The sequence below is a fragment of the Carassius carassius genome, chromosome 26, assembly GCF_963082965.1.
Source record: "Carassius carassius chromosome 26, fCarCar2.1, whole genome shotgun sequence".
Lineage (NCBI taxonomy): Eukaryota > Metazoa > Chordata > Actinopteri > Cypriniformes > Cyprinidae > Carassius > Carassius carassius.
The window spans coordinates 10427731-10446706 of NC_081780.1; the positions used below are offsets into that span (position 1 = coordinate 10427731).

General features: G+C 35.3%; 1 protein-coding gene and 1 long non-coding RNA gene across 7 annotated transcripts in view; one reads left to right on the forward strand and one right to left on the reverse strand.

The window, feature by feature from the left end:
- col7a1l (collagen type VII alpha 1-like) overlaps positions 1-18976 on the forward strand; it is a 63517-nt gene that overhangs the window by 42027 nt on the left and 2514 nt on the right. The window contains exons 54-108 of one of the 6 annotated variants that reach the window (XR_009423985.1): positions 161-190; positions 423-464; positions 551-613; positions 693-731; positions 912-971; positions 1102-1134; positions 1508-1573; positions 1655-1699; positions 1806-1841; positions 2634-2660; positions 2798-2866; positions 2955-3017; positions 3165-3182; positions 3271-3306; positions 3402-3440; positions 3532-3567; positions 4336-4470; positions 4634-4741; positions 4937-5119; positions 5293-5400; positions 5738-5782; positions 6398-6466; positions 6852-6911; positions 7108-7152; positions 7274-7321; positions 8180-8233; positions 8322-8378; positions 9941-10018; positions 10125-10178; positions 10322-10360; positions 10586-11098; positions 11532-11567; positions 12005-12031; positions 12120-12179; positions 12332-12457; positions 12577-12648; positions 12739-12774; positions 12881-12940; positions 13399-13443; positions 13862-13897; positions 14397-14432; positions 14523-14579; positions 14741-14812; positions 14923-14994; positions 15155-15190; positions 15313-15393; positions 15643-15696; positions 15779-15832; positions 15917-15979; positions 16065-16127; positions 16771-16887; positions 17584-17669; positions 17769-17822; positions 17922-17970; positions 18676-18767. Coding sequence is in view for 5 of the 6 variants with exons in the window: in XM_059511117.1 (XP_059367100.1) it covers positions 161-190; positions 423-464; positions 551-613; positions 693-731; positions 912-971; positions 1102-1134; positions 1508-1573; positions 1655-1699; positions 1806-1841; positions 2634-2660; positions 2798-2866; positions 2955-3017; positions 3165-3182; positions 3271-3306; positions 3402-3440; positions 3532-3567; positions 4336-4470; positions 4634-4741; positions 4937-5119; positions 5293-5400; positions 5738-5782; positions 6398-6466; positions 6852-6911; positions 7108-7152; positions 7274-7321; positions 8180-8233; positions 8322-8378; positions 9941-10018; positions 10125-10178; positions 10322-10360; positions 10586-11098; positions 11532-11567; positions 12005-12031; positions 12120-12179; positions 12332-12457; positions 12577-12648; positions 12739-12774; positions 12881-12940; positions 13399-13443; positions 13862-13897; positions 14397-14432; positions 14523-14579; positions 14741-14812; positions 14923-14994; positions 15155-15190; positions 15313-15393; positions 15643-15696; positions 15779-15832; positions 15917-15979; positions 16065-16127; positions 16771-16887; positions 17584-17661; positions 17769-17822; positions 17922-17970; positions 18676-18880 (3887 nt within the window). In the remaining variant the exon portion in view is untranslated. Of the gene's footprint in view, positions 1-160; positions 191-422; positions 465-550; positions 614-692; positions 732-911; positions 972-1101; positions 1135-1507; positions 1574-1654; positions 1700-1805; positions 1842-2633; positions 2661-2797; positions 2867-2954; positions 3018-3164; positions 3183-3270; positions 3307-3401; positions 3441-3531; positions 3568-4335; positions 4471-4633; positions 4742-4936; positions 5120-5292; positions 5401-5737; positions 5783-6397; positions 6467-6851; positions 6912-7107; positions 7153-7273; positions 7322-8179; positions 8234-8321; positions 8379-9940; positions 10019-10124; positions 10179-10321; positions 10361-10585; positions 11099-11531; positions 11568-12004; positions 12032-12119; positions 12180-12331; positions 12458-12576; positions 12649-12738; positions 12775-12880; positions 12941-13398; positions 13444-13861; positions 13898-14396; positions 14433-14522; positions 14580-14740; positions 14813-14922; positions 14995-15154; positions 15191-15312; positions 15394-15642; positions 15697-15778; positions 15833-15916; positions 15980-16064; positions 16128-16770; positions 16888-17583; positions 17670-17768; positions 17823-17921; positions 17971-18675; positions 18881-18976 lie in introns of those variants that run through there. The other 5 variants (XM_059511119.1, XM_059511118.1, XM_059511117.1 and 2 more) reach the window with 5 other exon arrangements.
- On the reverse strand, positions 4155-16127 carry LOC132105752 (uncharacterized). Its single transcript, XR_009423987.1, has 3 exons — positions 14463-16127; positions 5282-5365; positions 4155-4733 (listed from the first exon to the last, which is right to left on the reverse strand). It is a non-coding gene; the product is annotated as an uncharacterized LOC132105752 (long non-coding RNA).

Genomic DNA, 18976 nt, shown 5'->3' on the forward strand with positions numbered 1-18976 from the left:
CTGTTATTAAAAAGCACAAGGATTGTTTTATTTTTCTAAAAAATGTTGTCAATGTTTCAAGGGCCGGTCATGCTCTGCACTTAACAGAATCTCAGTTTTTCTTGTCATGCTCTCCAGTGATAAATTAAAGCATAGGATATTGATATTTCATTCTCTGCAGGGAAGGCCGGGACCACCGGGAGACACTCAAGTGAGTTTTACTCTCTGTACTGGGTATTATATTCAAGCAGTTTAAAATAAATTAATATTAATGCAATCATGTTATTTTCAGTTGGTTGGTTTGTTACACGTCAAAAGCTGACAAGCCTGCGTTGCTCTTGTTTTTTTTTTGTCTTTAGAAGCATTTATTTGACTATTTCATGGTTATCCTTGTTAATGCATATTGTCAGTTACTTCACATTCTCGTAATTCTTCTTTCCTAGTTCACCACTTCAGACAACACCATTCTCACAAGGGCCATTAAGGTAAAAGAAGACATTTTTAATTCTTTAAAATGTACAGATAACAAACAAACAAAAATAAAAACTGTAAGGATTTGTTGTCTTTACAGGGTGAACCTGGTGAGCCAGGCCTCCCAGGACTGCGAGGGGAGATAGGACGTCCTGGACCACCTGTAAGTTAGGCCTCCACATTTAATGTACTATAAATGTATGAAAAACAGAATGATATGGGTTGCTATTATTCTCTCTTAGGGTCTTGAAGGTAAACCAGGACCTCCGGGGAATTCACTGGTGAGCCACTATAAAGTCATGTCCACCTTTAGGAATTTGATTATGCTTATTCATTTTTAGATTAAACTTTTTTTCTGCATACTTTTGTCAGTGTTCAAATGGCATGCATTTTAATAATTGGAAGAAGACTTAAACACATTATATATTATATCATGTAGCTCAGTTTTCTTTCTCTTCTAGCCTGGATCTAGTAAAGGAAGAGATGGTGTAGATGGTTTACCAGGAAGTCCTGGATCTAAGGTTTCATTATTTTATTTTATTTTTTTCTGTTTGAACTTTTCTAAAATATGGCGATAGCTAATCGTTCTCTTCATATGTGCTTTTGTAATTGCTTTAAGTTATAATTTTCAGTGTTTTTGTATGTCCACAGGGTGAACCAGGACAGAAAGGGGACCCAGGACCAGTGAGTAGACCTAATAAAAGCTATTTTGTGATAATTTATCATATGATTCATGATTCAAATTTCAGTGACATTAACTGAATTGCAGGGTGTGTGACCGGTGAACATTCTTAAAGTGCATCAAATGTCTACACAGTGTCTGCTAATGAGTCTCTAGAACACCTTTGATTTATGATTTTGATGAATGTCAGGTGAAATAAAAAAAAATTGCTAAAATATCTTTAAAAATCCAACAATTACATGCACTTTCTTAAAGGTTATCTCTAGTTCTTGAAGAACAGATTATTATCATAATTAGAGTGGCTGGAGTTAATGCTACGCTTTTTTTAGGGTTTATGTGCATTTGTGTGTGTGTATGTGTGTTTGTGTCTAACAGAAAGGTGAGAAAGGAGATCCTGGACGTGCTGGGATTACTGGTATGCCTGGTTTACCTGGGACACCTGTGAGTATAGTAACATTTACAGCAGATATAAACTATAAAATCTCTATCCTTTTTCCTATCTTCTGTTCTCTTCTCTTGTAGGGCAAACCTGGTGTTGATGGGAAACGTGGAGTTGCTGGAAAAGATGTACGGTTAATATATTATTGTAGTTCTAAATGCTTTTGAACTTTTTATAAAACCAAACCACTGTTTTTTTTTTTGTTGTTGTTGTTTTTGTTGTTTTTTTATCCAGGGAGATCAAGGACCAAAGGGTGATGAAGGGACAAAGGTGGGACAACAAGACTTATATGAACTACAAATCCATCATATTTAAACGTTTAGTTCACCCACAAATGAAAATTTGGTAAATTTACTCACCCTCAGGCCATCCATCCAAGATGTAGATGAGTTCATTTTTCATCAGAACAGATTTTGTGAAATTTAAGAATACATCACTTTGTCACCAGTGGATCCTCTGGAGTCCAAACAGCTATTAATGTTTACTAAATCCATTATTATTTATATACCAGACCACAATAATTCTTGAAAACGTGAAAAAATCTGTTGTTCTCTCACATCAAAATCCATATTCATTTTTGTGTCAACCACTTCAGCTGTTATTTTGATTTTTTGAGAATTAGGCATATGCAATATTGGACCCACCGGTGGGTCCCCAGAGTTGATGTGGTTAAACTGTTTTGGACTGTTTTCACTTGTAAACAGTGCTTGATCTGTCCATATTTCTCTCCTGATTCAGACAAGAGCATTTTTTTCACTGGAGAAAGCAATATTATGGATAGAAGTCTAATATTTTAGCTTTTCACGTCACAAGGCCTTATTTGAAGTCGTGTGGATTGCTTGTGGATTTTTGTCATTTTAAATCATCTCATTCTGACGGCACCCATTCACTGCACAGTATACATTGGTGAGCAAGTGATATAATGCTAAATTTCTACAAATCTGTTGGAAACAAATACATGGATAGTCTGAAGATGAGTACATTTTCAGCAATGTTTTAGGCAAACTAATCCTTTCAGCTGAAATGTACTTGGCTAACATAATTTCTTATTTTAATGCATAGGGTGAAAAAGGTGAACCTGGTGCAAATGTAAGATAATACTAAATCAAACACATCATAATGCAACAATGCTTTCTTGAAATGCAATTTTAACTATGGTACAATCAAATGGTTTGTTTATATCCATTATGCCCATTATTCTTTATTTTGCTATTTTAACTGCTTAGGGAAATGAAGGTAAAAAAGGAGAGCGAGGATCTCCAGGCTTGCCAGGTCCTCCCATTGTCCTCCAAGATGTAATAATTTTTTCTTTGTTGTTTGAGCTTAGACAAACTTTACTTGCAACCATGACTTTTGTTAAATTACATTTGTGTTTGTTCTCAGGGTATGTCGATTGAGGACATTAAAAAGGCATTTCCCATACCAATGGGACCCCCGGGTGCAGTGGTGAGTGTCATATTAATAGCATTGTGAATCCAAGCTTCTTAATCAATAATCAACAGAAAAAGACTGGGCTTTCATGTTTTTCCATGCATTTATATTGCACTGACTTTCAGTTCTTATGTGCGTGCGTGTGTGTTTCTGTGTTTGTAGGGTCCTACTGGGATGAAGGTAAAGTACAGTGTATAGTTAACCAAAAATCCTTGAAGAAATGAAACGCTTCTCAGACGATATGTAATTTTTCTCCTTTGGTTGGCAGGGAGAGAAAGGAGACATGGGTCTGAAAGGAGAGAAGGTATCAAAGGTTTCTACATCTCATTGATTGCACAAGTTATCTCCATAAATCTATGCTACAGAAGCAATGATAGCTGGCACTGTATTATTTAACAGGGTGATGCTGGCCCACCAGGGAGAGCTGTTGAAATGAAGGTTTGCATGGTTACTCAATGCCTATCCATAATTTACTTCATTACAGAACTGATCTTTGGTGGTGTTAACATATTATTATGTTCTATTTCAGGACATTGAAGGCTTGTTTGATTCATATGGTATTAAAGTAAGTGTGCTGTATTTTTTAAAAAGTTTTAACCCAGCAGGAGTTCTGAAGGCATAATGTTTGATTTTCTTACTTAATATTTACATTATTATTTTGAGGAGGAGGGTTACTTTGTATCCTTCAGGCAACACTATGCAGTGGAATGACTTGAATGAAATGTTTTATTTATTTAAATATTTGAAGCCTTAATGAATTATTATATATTTTTACTGATTTACTGAAAAAAACATAAGTTATAAAACATTATATATATATAAGTGCAATAGGTTGTTTATGAACTATTATCAGAATCAAAAAAAATTAGATCCAGATTATCTTTCACTTTAATTTTGCTTAGATATTAAGGTTTAATATTTAATATTAGTTACATGCACTATTTGTATTAATATGAAATGTTAATATTTAATATTAATACTAAAAACACACTTTCAATTTTTAAATATACATTTTAGAACGTGATAACGGCAAGGCTGCATCCATTACATAACACAAAAAATCATTTAAATTACTTTTGTTGTTTTGTTTTGAAATTAAAATGTACTCACTAAGAAGAAATGAAAATCATAAAATAATTTTCAATTTCCATCAGAGCTTTTTACTTGTTTATAAAAGTCATTGCTACGTTACTAACCATTTTATTGTCATCTCATATAAATTATATATTTATATGAATTGTAACAAATTTGAATTGCTTTGATGTTACACTACAATAAAACATATTACCACATTTATAATAATAATAATAATAATAAAAACACACTTTCATAGCTCTCGCTGCTGAAGGCCTTGATTGACAGGCTGCTTCAGGATGGAATGGAGGAGCTTCTTCATGAGATCAGCACCAGCAGAAGAGTGAAAGGAGACAGACAGGAGCCGGACTCAAACATCATCACTGAATACACCGTGAGTAGCCTCCTGAACTTACAAAATATCTCAGCTAAATTAATTACTATATTTATAATAAAAAAAAAAACTGATTACTAGTCAGATAGATTTTCTGTTTATGATAAATACCCACTATTAGCAACAATGTACTTGCTGTATAAAGTCTATCTCTAATCCACAGAGCTCAGTAAAGTACAGTCACCCACAAGAGTCATTACCTGATACAGATTTAACTGAGGAAGAGGCTGATCTTGAAGAGGGGCAGATGCCTGAGCCCATTCCTGTATCAGTAATTACAGCACCATTATTCATAATCTATTTCTAACCAAACATCAACATACTTTATTCAGTTATTTTCAGATATACTTGACTGATTTGTTCTGATATAGTGCTATCTACATTTAATGCATGCTATACAGTTGTCATAGTTTTTTTTTTTTTTTTTAATGTGGCTTTGCTTTGGTGCCTTGTCTTGTATTTTAAGAAGCCTGTTGCAGAAAAAGAAGTGGGTCCTATCCTTTCGAACATCTCTGCTATTCCCAAAAAGGCCAACCAGAGTAAAACCAAAGACAAGCTGGTAGATGTTGAAGAAAAGGAACTTGTGGAGACCAAATTCAGTGATATAACACCTTTGAAATTTCTCCAAACCAACACTTCCTCTGAGAGGGTATGCTTACTAGTAGTAATATTTAAATGTATGTATTGCATTAAAGTTTGTTTTTAGTGTAGTTTATATAGAAAAATGCAAAACTTGTCTTTTTTTCAGATGTATTTAAACACATAAGTCCATTTATTGGCTGCTTTAAAAACAAGTTTAAAAAAATGAAACCTTTTTCACAGTTGGGCTCTGGGAAGGAAGAGGTAAGTATGGAGACAGTTTTCCACAGCCATGAGGACACGGGGAAGAAAACATCTGGAGAGAAGAAAAAAGGCAGAGAGAGGGGAAAGGTACACTGATGTCGCTCTGTTATATAGACGAGTTTCAGTCTCTGTTTAGTGTTGTACTTACTGTTAATTAACAGAATATCAATTAATAAAGAGCCAAATTACCCATAAGCAGGGTTTGGCTATTAAATAGACAAACATACTGGTGAAAATTTAAACCTGTGCAGTAATAATAAAAACCTAACCAGACATAATTAGAACTAAACATTACAATTAAATATTAAATGTCATTAAATGTCACGGCCACTAACTTCCTAAATGTCTCTAAATATTTTAATGATTGTTATTTAAAGCCTTCTCATAAATGATGATGATTCTCAACTGTTAAACTTTCGAGCAGGGCAAAGGAAATAAAGGACGTCAAAAACGACAAAGGAAACGTTTGGTAAATGTTTCATCATCGCACCTTACCTGACATTCACACATCATTCATATTCAAGGCAGCTTAACAGTGACTCAATCTGAACTTTTTGACTATTACATTGAACTTTATTTTAGTGATTACTTAAATATTCGGATGTACTAGCGTTATTATAGACTTGTCTAAACTACTTCATCCAAAAAAAAAAGCATAAACCCTAAATGATTTATAAACAAACATTAAATGCACCTGTTTTTATAATGTATAATTAATCTAACTAATGTGCTGCGAATTTCATTAATCTCAGTCATTATACTCCTACTAAAAGTACTAAGAATTAATTAATATTCTGTCGCCATTTTCTCACCTTCAACCTGTTTGACTTTAATGGAATAATAATTTTGGGAGAGTTACAGCCACCTAAACTTCTCCATAAATCAAGATTACTGATGTTGTTACTTATTTTAGTCTGTAATGTGTCTGTAAATCATGTCTCTAATGTGTTTCCAATCTATTCTCACTGACACTTTAACATGTTTGTTGTTTTCTTTGTGGAAACATTAGCGTCAAAACAAACCTTTTTATCTTCTGTCCTCATTCGAAGGCAGAAATAATGTGTCTTACCACTGTAAATTACAGGAAGGTCAAGACAACATGGAAGAGGAGGTTGAGGAAGCATCATATGATGATGAGGAATATGAATATGAGGTAGGTCTGTCACATGATTAATGTATGGTGGCAAAAACAGCGATATGATTCACAATCAGATTTTGTCTGTAATGTGTTGACACATTTATAATGAATTGAATGGGAACTGACATGTCAACCTACGCTAATCACCTGAGTTTACCTCATGTCTCCCTCCTTCACACCCACACCACACGTCACACTTAACATGGCCTTAATAAAGTACTCCCACTCCACAGCCAAAAGAAGAAACCCTAATCACAACGTTTCTAATAAATGTTGAGTAATTCTTCTCATAATCTCTCATCACTTGCTTTCAGTTTAGGGAAGTTTTGACACACTGAAGCCATTTTGTTTCATGAACTTTTCACATCGATTTTTGAATGTTTTGTTCGTATCATGTCAGGACGAGCTGCACACAGAAGAGCCCTTTCCTTCTCGAGAGGAGGAAGGCGAAGGGGAGGAGGTTAGTATTATTAAAATCAAATCTAATCACAATAAACACACATATACATACACTACTGGAAGTGCTACTGCAGACAGTGTCACAGTTTAGATGGGTAGAGGTTACAATGGAATAATGTTTCATTAATAATACAATACAGTTGTACAATATGTTTTAGCACTGAGCTGAAGTTGTTGTTAACTTTTGTTGTCCTCAGCTAAAATACTCGGCAACAACAGCTATATACACACAAGAAAATGAGGTAAGAGTGTAAACCTTTTCTTTTTAATATTACTTATAATTCTAAATGGTTATGTTTAATAGGATGCTATTGGCAAATTCTGCTATAGAAATGCTATAAAAAAATGTTCAAATCTACACAGGGTGAAACAACTTCTCTGATTACACAGTCTCCAGAGGAGATTACCCTGGTAAGAATATAAATTACCAACAGTTTGGGGTTGATAAGACTTTTTGATGTTTAAAGAAAAATGGTTATGCTTACCAAAGTTGCATTTTTATTTAAAAACAGTAAAATATTATAATAACTGATTTCTATTTTACTATATTTCAAAATGTCATTTATTTCTTTGATGGCAGAGCTGAATTTTCAGCAGCCATTGCTCCAGTCTTCATGTCACATGTTTTTTATTTTTTTATTTTAATATTTAATATATTTAAATAATTGCCTTTATCAGTAAATTTCACCAGTATAAACAATATTTTGTGCAAGTTCAAATGCATTTTATACAGTCAACATCAGTGTGTTGATATAGAGGGTATGTTTCAAGAACATGAAAATAATAACTGATGAAACACCATCGTGAAAGTAACACACTGGCATCCCACCATGCACTGCACTTGATTTCCAGTCATGATTACTCTGGTTTGTGCACTTGCAATGCAGAATGTAACATTAAATATGCTTCATGGTCACTCTAACAGGTAAATACTGTATGCAGCCATTCCTCCAGTCTTCAGGGTCACATGATCCTTCAGAAATCATTATAATATGCTGATTCACTGCTCAAGAAACATTTCTATTATCAGTGTTGAAAACACTTGTGCTGCTTAATATTTTTTTGTTTAGGATTAGGATTCTTTGAATTAAATGTTCAAAAGAATGGCATTTCTAATAACTTTTATAAATATAAAATGACTAATTTCTTTTAAAAAATCTTTTACTGAACCATATTTTTGAACAGTAGTTTTGGTATATTTGTTTTTTGATCATTCATAATTATTTTTTTTTTTGCTTACTTGAACAAGTCCTCTCAATGTGCTTCCAGATGGTTCACCCAACAACAGCGAGTCCCCTGCTCTCATCAAAAGTCACAGAGCAGGTACTTCTTCCACCCTGTGTTAGTTTCAGCAGTTTATACTGTATGTACTGCATATAATACACATGAACTAATTTGATGTGTTTTACAGAAGCCACTTGAAACCACATTAATATCAGTGCTAAATACAACACAAACTGGAGAGGAGGTAAAAGTTTGCCTGTGATTTTACTTTCTGGCTTCCACCTCTTTTGCATGTGGCTTCAGTTTGAAGCATGAACTAACTTCAGCTTTGGAAATCCTTCTTTTAGCATGTTTCTTGGATGTTTTAGCTTATTGCAACTGATTAATTACATCATTTGAATTATTTAATTATTTAATTATTTCTGAAGAAATTGTATTGCATGACAAAATAATTGCCTTCACTTCATCAGTGAATTTCACCAGTGCAAACAATGATCAAATGCATTTTAAACAGTCAGCTTCAGTGTATGAATGTAAAGCGTGAGTTTCAAGAATATAAAAAGTGACACGTCGGCATCCCAGCATGCACTGCTCTTGATTTTCAATCATGATTCCTCTGGTTTGTGCACTTGCTATACAGTATGACACATTAAACGTTCTTCATAGTCGCTCTTACAGATCAGCTACAGGTTTTCTTTAATATATTTATTTTCTTAACACAGGAGCTCCCCTAAACTCTGTAAGAGAGACATTCAAGTGTGTAGAAACTGTGAAGGGTAAAAGAGGGGGAGGATCTGACTGGCCGGCATTACTTTGGGACTGATGTCATTCGTCCATGCTGCCTCCACCATGACTAGCGTTCAGTATGCTGCAGTGCCTTTGATAGATTGAGAAGAACCTCCAGCACGCTCTGAGGAGAGATCAGCCTCCTCATAAACATAAAGAACAGATCTTGTAATGTGCTGTTTTTACACTTACTGAACAAATCCATGCTAAATCATCTATAATCCATATGAAAGTGACAACATAAAACACTCATGAATGGTTCTCATGACATTAATCCAAGTTGTTTTAATAGAGAATCAAATCATTTGCCCTGACAGCTCATTCAACATCGATTTGTTCATCAGTTCCTTATTTATTGATAAGACTGAAAAAAGATTGTATTTTGTGTGTCTACATATTTACTTTTTCATTTGGGGTAACATAATGTGCTACCTGTTTTCACTGGTGAAATTCAATGGCATATTGCTTTTCTTTCATATTTAATCTGTTTGTGCATGTCTGTCAGTAAATGTGTGCTTCCTAAACCAGTCTTAACCTGTTTCTGAGTCTTTATTGTGTTACGTGTGTTTAATTCTTTCACAATCGTGACTGCATCATCATATTTTTTCAATTATATTGATCAAATAAATGGGTACCATATCAATTATTGACCAATATTAAAAAATTCAAATTAATCAGTATCATTTCATTTTGCTTTTGTAATTGTTTTTGCTCTTTCCACCTTATTTTTAAGTTAAGTTAATCAGTATTACTTTACATTAGATAACATAAACAATACTTCTAAAGCAATTATTAATCTTAGTTGATGTTAATCTTAACATTTTATACAAATCTAGTAATTTAAAAACACTGTTTAATGTTATCTTTAGCTAATGTCAAATAAAAAAAATCCCTCTACATTATAAGGTTTTGGTGCCTAAATTCTCTTGTAGCATTTAAAATGATTGATTTAACAATTTAGTTCAGTAGTGATGTAAATGTACATGAAACTCCTGTTTATGACAGTTTGGGTATAAACAGGTGAGCTTGCCCCACAATAGCGGCCTGGAAGAGGCAAGATCTAAAGTGAAGAGAAGTGCTCCATCATCTGAGTACATGGTAAAATCTTGTTCATAAGTGTCCACCTAATGTTTTGACAGGAGAATTTCATTTGCACATAGAATAAGCATCTTAATAAGGCATGAATCACGTGTGTCTTCCACAGGCCTACATGCCTGGAACTCCAGGTGGACAAAACCGTTTCAAACAAGGATCTAAGGTGATGAAAATTGAATTACAGTGACGTATTTAGCGCTTATGATTGAATAAGCTCATCTTAGAGCGCTGCAGATTTGATTGCATGATGTAATGGATGGAAATAGAGGGAACAAAGTCCAATTTTGTTATTGTATCTTCTTTTAGCGGTCTACCTCAGGTGCACAAGGCAAAAAGAAGCTAAATGTGAGTGTGTTTAATCTACATAAAAAAATGAGGAATCCAAAAAACTTAAAAGAATAGTTGACCCAAAACTGAAAATGTACTCATCTTTGTACTCGCAAATTTTCATTTTGGGGTGAACTATTCCTTTAAAATAATTACATTTCTAAAGTCAACTCAACAATGCCTTGGAAAGAGATACAACCATAGTAACAGTACTCACACGTGATATTTCTGTCACTCTTGTAGAAAAAGAAGCAAGAAAACAAAGACCTTGAGACTGTGACAGAGATGTACAGGGAAAGAGAGGGGGAAGAACAGGGGGTGAGAGAAGATGAAGTCTATCTTGAGAACAAAGAAAGGAATATTGAGGAGGAAAAGACAACTGAGGAACAGTGGGACACGGAGGAAGAGGAGGGTGTGACTGAGACCAAGGAATACAGTTCAGGTGATGGTGACGAGGAGACAGGCAGCGAGGAGATAAAGGAAGAGTTTGAGCTAGAGAGGGAGAGAGAGAGACAGGAGATGGAAAGAGAAAGGATGGAACTGGAACAAGAAAGAGAAAACGAACTGGAAAGGGAGAGAGAGCTAGAGAGAGAGACAGAGATGGAGCAAGAGGAAAAGGAGGAGAGAGAGAGACAGTTACAAAGACAAAGAATAGAATGGGAGAGACAAAGAGAGAAGATGGAGAGAGAGAGGAAGGGAGAGACAGACCAAGAAGAAGACATGGGGCCCCGTATTTCCCACTGTGATTACCTTAAAGTAAGTATATTCTTTAAAGTCTATAGGTTTCCAAATATTATATTATATTATATTATATTATATTATATTATATTATATTATATTATATTATATTATATTATATTATATTATATTATATTATATTATATTATATTATATTATATTATATTGATCAATTATTAATTATCAATCCATTTCAATTTACATATGATGGTAAATCACAGATTTTTAGTCTAGAATTTTGCCCCCAATGTAATTACTATTTTGTAATACAATCTATTTTGATTGAACCATAGGAGAACTTTCTATAATTATGATATACACCAATTAGAACCTATTCCATGGTTATTTTCATTTCAATTACATTTTTAATCCCAGATTTTCAGTGCGGTCTTATTATGTATATCTGTAAATAAATTGTGCATTATATGTGTATTTTTCCTTTCTTGTACAGGGACCTCCAGGTGAAAATGGAAAAGCAGGCCCTAAGGTTCGCCAATCTTTTTCATTATGAGTCGGAACGATCTGTTCTTACTAATAAAGCATGATAGTCCCATCCTGATAAATAATGTTATTCGAGCAATGTTCTCATCAGCTCTTATTAGTGTCTAAGCTCTGTGTGTTCCCAAACCAAAGTCTGTTAGATAAGAATGATTATCTGCTTTCTGATTGGACTGCAGTTCACCCACACATACGACATCCCCGCCTCCTCATTCACAATGTTAGTAAATTATTACTGTCAATCAAACCGGGTGGGTGGAATTTCAGCAGTGCCTTTCTGCTTCCTTTGATGCCCCAGAGCTTTATTTTTACTCCTCCGTTCCTGAAATGGATTCAGTGTCTTTATTAATATTGTAGTGCTCTCTTTGTTATTTGCCTTGTAAAAACTGTGTTTGTTCGTGGCTGATCACTTGTGAATTTGTGCAGGGGGAGATTGGTGAAAAAGGGCAGAAGGTACACTTATTCTCAACTTGGTGTTATTAACTGTTTATCCCATATTTCTTGAACCTCCTTTGATCTGTTTATGTGTTCTTTTTTTTAGGGAGAACCTGGAACCGGTCACCGTGGGCCCATTGGTCAGGCCGGTCCACCTGGACAAAAGGTGATTGATTAAGCTGTGTATGTTATCAATGATATGAATTTAACTTCCCATACAGTACAATCCAAAAAAAGAAGAGGATACCAACATAAACCCAAACACAGTTAATAATAGACATTGCTTAACTAACTAACATGTGATTGTTATGTACTTAGGGCGAGCCTGGAGAACCAGGACCACCTGGAGCACAGGGCATTCAGGGTATTCGTGGCAACCTTGGCATCCCGGGGTCAGCAGGTCACAGAGGTCAGCCTGGTGACCCTGGAGAGCCAGGTAGAAAGGTAATGTCAGCCCATTCTCAAAGTTGAGTAGTTACCTTATTGTAATGACTTTGTTGATTTAAAAACAAAAAATGAACTTGGATGAATTAATTTTTACATTTGTTTCCATGCTTTTAAAGGGTGATAGAGGGAGACGAGGGAAGAACGGTTCACCTGGTACTCCAGGTGCAATTGGTGCTCCTGGACAGCAGGTATCGCTTTAGAATTTTACTCTATATTTTACTACATTTTCTAAAAGTGAAGAACTAGAATAAACTGAGAATTTGCTGTTCTTTTTACAGGGTCCTCCTGGCCCCTCCGGGGTTAAGGGTGAAAAGGTAAATCACTGCATGTAATGTTTATGCTCAATGATACCAGGTTAGGTGGAAATGACCCACAACATAAATGTATACAAGCATGAAATGTTTCATCTGCTATTACTAGGGAGACAGTATCCCAGGAGAACCAGGTGACAGAGGAATTCCTGGGCTCCCAGGTCGCAGGGTAATATTATGAAAATTGCTCTTTCAGATTGTAGGTCTTTTTTTTATCTATAATAGCATATTAGTTTGTTTGTAATAAATACTCAATGTTAATAAATAAAGTTAATAAATGATGTATTCTAAAACTTGGCCCAGATTTACTAAACAGGGTCAATCTGTGTGAGACCAAAATCCCATAAAAGTGTTGAAGGTATATGAAAGATCTGCAAAAGATGTTTTGACACTGTACAAATGAAAGAACGTAGACAGCTCACTTCCATAAAGACCAGTGCAATCTATCAAGACCAAATGAGCAACTATCACAGCCATGTTAAGCACAAAATAAGTTAAGACATGCTTGTTTTTGTGGTGTTAGTAAATTTGGCCCCTAGTATCATAAAGTGGCATGTTTCTTTTTTCTTTCTCTCTCTTTGTGTTATTTGCTGTTAATTTTTCTCAACTCTTTCTCAAAATTCAAAGGGAGGCAAAGGCACTGTGGGTGCCAATGGTCCTCCAGGTCTCATGGTAAGTCACGAGTGATTCCAACTCACGGGCAGACACTGTAGCACTTCTCAAATCCCTCTATAGCATCCCTCAAATATTTTATTAAAATATATTATTGCTAAATATTAATAACATTTGATACACAATACCTGCTGCCTTATGCTGCAATTACTAAATCGTATTAACAATTACTAAATCTCACATTTTATATTATTTCTTTCTTATCTCTCTCTTATCTCAGTATTTTCTTCTTCACATTTTTAAGCTACTTTGAATAAAAGCATCAGCTAAAAGAATAAATGTAAATGCATTCAAAAAGCTTTAGTGCATCCATGCAGTGATCAGTATTGAACAGGTCAATATAGAGTATTGTAAGAAAGTAAGATATTGTGATTCTGTACAATGTGTTAACGTCTCTTGACCTTTCTCTTTAATTAAGGGTCCTAAAGGCATGACAGGTATGAAAGGAGAAAAGGTGAGAGTCTATTTTTAATCCACCTCAGTTTGAAATTCGAAACAAGTTCAGAAGGTAGAAGGGCTTTAAATATTAATAGCCAAGCCAACTCTGCCAGGGTCATTTTCTGTAGCTCAAAGACTTATAAACAGCTTTGACAGTACTGCTGTGCTCACAGAGCCTCACTTCTCTTTGTATTGACTTGCCAGTGCCTTCTTGTCAGGTCTTTCTCTGCTAAAGCCAATCTTTCAATGGTTCAAACTGCTGTGAACAGCACTTTCTTTTGACACACATACAATTGCACTAACGTCACAATCTGCGTTAGTTGTGAGTGATATTGGTTTTATTTTCTTCAGTATACAGTAACTTTATGACATACAGTGAACATTTGTTGTGTCAAAACAATACCACTTACAACCCTAGAAACATTTAACAGCCCATCTGGCATATCAGTTGAGTTTCATTTGTTTAGAATATACCCCAGACAAAATTAATAAAGACAAAACTTTTTGACTGACAGGGTGACAAAGGTGTGCCTGGTCACAGAGGAGACAAGGTAAGGACAGCATAAATGTAGACTGAATACCTGCATTGTGTTTATTTTGATTCTTTCACCAACTACCATATCGGTTTCCTGGTTTTGTAGGGTAGTCCTCTCTCCATGCCAGGACCCAGAGGATATAAGGGTCTGAAAGGAGAGGCAGTGAGATATTTTTGTATTTGTCATTTCACTATAAAGTTTCCCACAAAGGCCATACTTGACTATGTGAACTCAACAATGCATGTTAGCTGTTTGAGTTTTGAGTTGTTTTTAAGTATAAATGACAGATACATGTCAAGGCATGTCTGAATTTGACATGGCAGGGTGAACGTGGGCTTCCAGGATTTGATGGAGATAAAGGAGAGAAAGGTGAAGATGGTCCACCTGGTGCAAAGGTATTTTCTAAACCTTTCTTAGTGAATTATACACTCAGATACCTGTAGAGATTCATGTCTACAATGGACCATAAAAGTGAATTTCTAACACTTGTTTCATGTAATTTCAGGGGCTGAAGGGAGAGGCTGGTACTAAAGGGGGCATGGGGCCTTTTGGTGTACGTGGTCCAGTAGGACAAAAGGTCAAAATTAGCTCTAATTTGACAATATGCACTATAATGCACTATAACTGCTTTTTTTAAAAGTATGGATTATATTGTTTTATATGCCATGTTATATCACGGTAATTATTTTTACTGTGGAAAATGCATTTTGGGAGTGAAGGTATAATTATTTTCTTAGGGAGATCCAGGGGAGCCAGGCGCTAATGGGGAAAAGGTAGCCTGTTTAATGTTTGTTGTGATAGTTTCGAAACAAATGTTTGAGATTTGTATATTTTTAGACATTTTGCTGGCTATATATTTTGTTAAATATTACTGATTGGCTGAGATTTGTCACAGGGTCGTAATGGAGAACATGGATTGGATGGTGAGAAAGGTGATAAGGGAGACATGGGCCTGCAGGGCCGAAAGGGAGATCAGGTATGAATATGAATCATATGAATTAAATATTAATTAATAAGAAATTTCTTTGAGCTACAGAGGTACATGAGAAGGAGAACACTGTTCTCTTAATCTTTCTTACTAACTACATTATTTAGATGAATGATTAAATAATTAAGTAGGCTTTCCTGTGAGTTGGTTTATTTTTTTACATTTTTATTTTATTTCAATTTTTTTTGAGTAACACTATGGACTCATGTACCTAGACTGATTGGTTTGTGTGTTCAGGGTGAGACAGGGGACCCTGGTTTACCTGGAGATGCAGGAATTAAAGGAGAGAAGGTATGAAATGTCAATCTTGTCTTTAGCTATTGTGTTCTCCCCTGTCTGTAACCATTGTTTCACAACATTTATTTTTCTGTAGGGCTTCAGAGGTTTCCCTGGACGAATAGGGAGTCCAGGACTGGATGGAGAACAGGTATTGTTGGACCTATTTCATCCTATATTAAAAATTAGATTAAATAAACCACTAAGAACATTTCCTATGACTGTAAAACACAAGGGTGATTCTGGGGACCCTGGCAGGCCTGGCATTCCAGGACTAAACGGTCTCCCGGGACGAAAGGTGAGTCACTACATAAACAGATATTGATAACCTCATCATCACTGTAAGTTTAATTATGAGATGAATTGTTATTGTTAATGTTTAGGGAGAAAAAGGTGACAGTGGTCTGAATGGTCTTGATGGAGCTCCTGGGCAAAAAGGAGAGAAGGTAAAACTATTTAATAATAGGTCACCCAAAAATTCTAATTCAGTCATAATTTACTTATCTTCTATACAATTTTAACTGTAATACAAATAAAGAGTCTTTTCTTAAAAAATTCACACTATTTCTTCCATACATAGCAGGCAGAAGCTCCAAAACAAACTAAAACCATAAAACGTGCCATAAAAGTATCATAAACGTTAACTAAAATCATATAATCAAAGTTTAATTATGTCATATGATATTAGTGTGAGGACCAGACTCAAATGTAAGTGTTGTTACAATATGACTTGCATTCTGATGTAGATATTAAATTGCATTTCATGCAGGGTTCTTACCATTAACTAAAACTAAAACTATTGAAAACATTTTTGTTCATTTAGATTAGCAAACATTCAACTGAATTAAATTAAAAATAAAATAACACTATATATATTTATAACATATATAGTAAAAACAAATATAAAATGTTGAAAAAATAAATTAAATAAACTGTTATCATGTCACAACACACTTTATAAAACCATACTTGCACGATCGTGTCAAATTTGAAAATACGTAGGCGATGGCATGATCACAGAATTTTTATTTTTGGAAGAACTGTTGTCCTAAATAATCTTTCCCTTTCAAATAACCCATTCTTCTGCAGGGTGCAACTGGTTTCCCAGGTTTCACTGGGTTTAAAGGATCTCCTGGTGCACCAGGAACTAATGGGGCTCTGGGTCGGCCTGGTCCGGTTGGACCTAAAGGTGACATGGGACCAAAGGTATGACCAACCTGCCTACACTTAGACAATAATATCTACATGATAACTGAGCTGAAATTATTATTCCTCTGTGTGATTCATCAGACCTCACAGATAGGTAGATAAATAGTCATGCTAGTGTAATTAGGGCCATCTTCATATCTCACTCAATCCCATGTCGAGGAACCGTGGAGGAGGACAAGGCCCTAATTAACCTCAAGAAAGACAGGATGAGAGAGAGATAGAAAGACAGGGGGTAGGAGCTATTTCTGCTGGGAAGAAGATTTGAGCTATCAAACTAAACACTGCGCTAATGCCGCCTTTAGCCACAATTAGGCATCTCTTGATGTTGATAGGAATGGAGAGGATTCAGCAAGCTGCACACACAGAGTCTATTTAGTAAAGGTGAGCTGTACTTCAGTACAGAAGCAGCAGACAATCTTAAAACATGAGGCATTTTCTGTGAATAAAGTTTATGAATTAAACATCACTCTGAAAGTATCACTCTGATGCTATTCTGTACGAAAACAGCCAATATATTTTTAAACGTATATTTATTTCAGCTGAAAATTAAGTAAACCATTGGTTTGGTTATGTGTAGCCTCAAGCTCAAAGCTGATTGGTCAAGGGTTAGTGATTGTTTTCGTGGTGATGTGCAGATTCTATGCATTACTAGCTGTCCAGCATTGTTTGATTTGATTGTTTTATCTGTCCCAGGGAGAGAAGGGAAGGAGAGGCAGAGGAAAGGCCTGTCAACGGGGACCCCCTGGAATTCCTGGCCTCAGAGGCCTGGATGTAATAAGGCATCTACACACAAATAACTGTATCCTCCACTCGATCAGGACTTAATCTATTCACAAACATGCTCAGTCTAAAGTTATACATGTCCTCTTTTTTTTCAGGGGGAACTGGGAACCTCAGGCATGAAAGGAGAAAAAGGGGAGCCTGGACTCAGTGTATGTTGACAATGCCCCATTTCTATCATGTATTTATCCTTATGGATTACATATAGGATTTCAATGTGATTAAATACTTAAATTTTCCCATTTGTTCAGGTGGAGGAAGTGAAGGATCTTGTGACAAAAGAGGTGGTTGAGAAGTGTGGTGAGTTTGTGTGTATGCAAGTTGCAGTAAGAAAACTGCTGTAAAAAAGCACCTTATTTGTTTAGAGTGTTTGCAAATGAAATGGTATCGCACTTTTATTCATGTAGTAGTACTTTTAAATGAAGTAGTATCTAATTTTTTTGCAGTCCATACAGTCTTACTGTATCTGATCTGACTGTAAGCTAAACAATTAATGTCAAGATATACAATAATACAACCCACTGAATAGATTGTTTGTCTATTCATGTTTAATTAAATATGGCTTCTACCTCCATAAAGAACTATTCAATTGTGCACTGACACTGTACTGCAGTCCATTGAAGTGAAACTGAGCTTCATTAACACATGTATGTGGGTGGTTAGAAGTGTGTGTTTTTGTGTATTTGTGTGAGTTTGTGTATTTCTGTTTGGAGGCCCCTGTTGTGAAGGCCTCAGGACCCCATGGGTTCCACCATCTGTTGTGTTTTTATGGTCTCTCTTACCAAAGAAAACCTGTGAAGAACTCCATGTTAGGAAGTCACGAAAATTAAATGGGACTTAAGAAAAATGGGACTGTTTTTATAATTTTATTGAAGTAATGACTTCTGTGGTTTAAAAAAAATATGATCAAATAATTGAATTACTGTCCATTTGAATGAAATTAAATGACTTAATGATGTTACCCTAATGACTTTGACTAAAGCATGGTCATATTCCTAACTTAAGGAAAGGACATACTCCTGATGGTGAACACCAATGATCCAGATGATGGGAGTATCCTAAAGGAAGAGAGAAGAACAGATTCTTCCTCTCCGTTCTTGCTCACCCACCCCAAAGTGTGGGATGAAGAGTCAGAGGACGAGACCACTACGGTTCATCCTGCTGTTTCAGAGTCTGAGCCAACATTAGCATATGGCAACGTTACAAGTAGGTATATTCCTGCTTTGAACCAATATGTTATAACATGGTTTCTCTCTTATGATATCATCTCTATAGTTTGTCCTCGGGCCTGGAAGGGTATGGATGG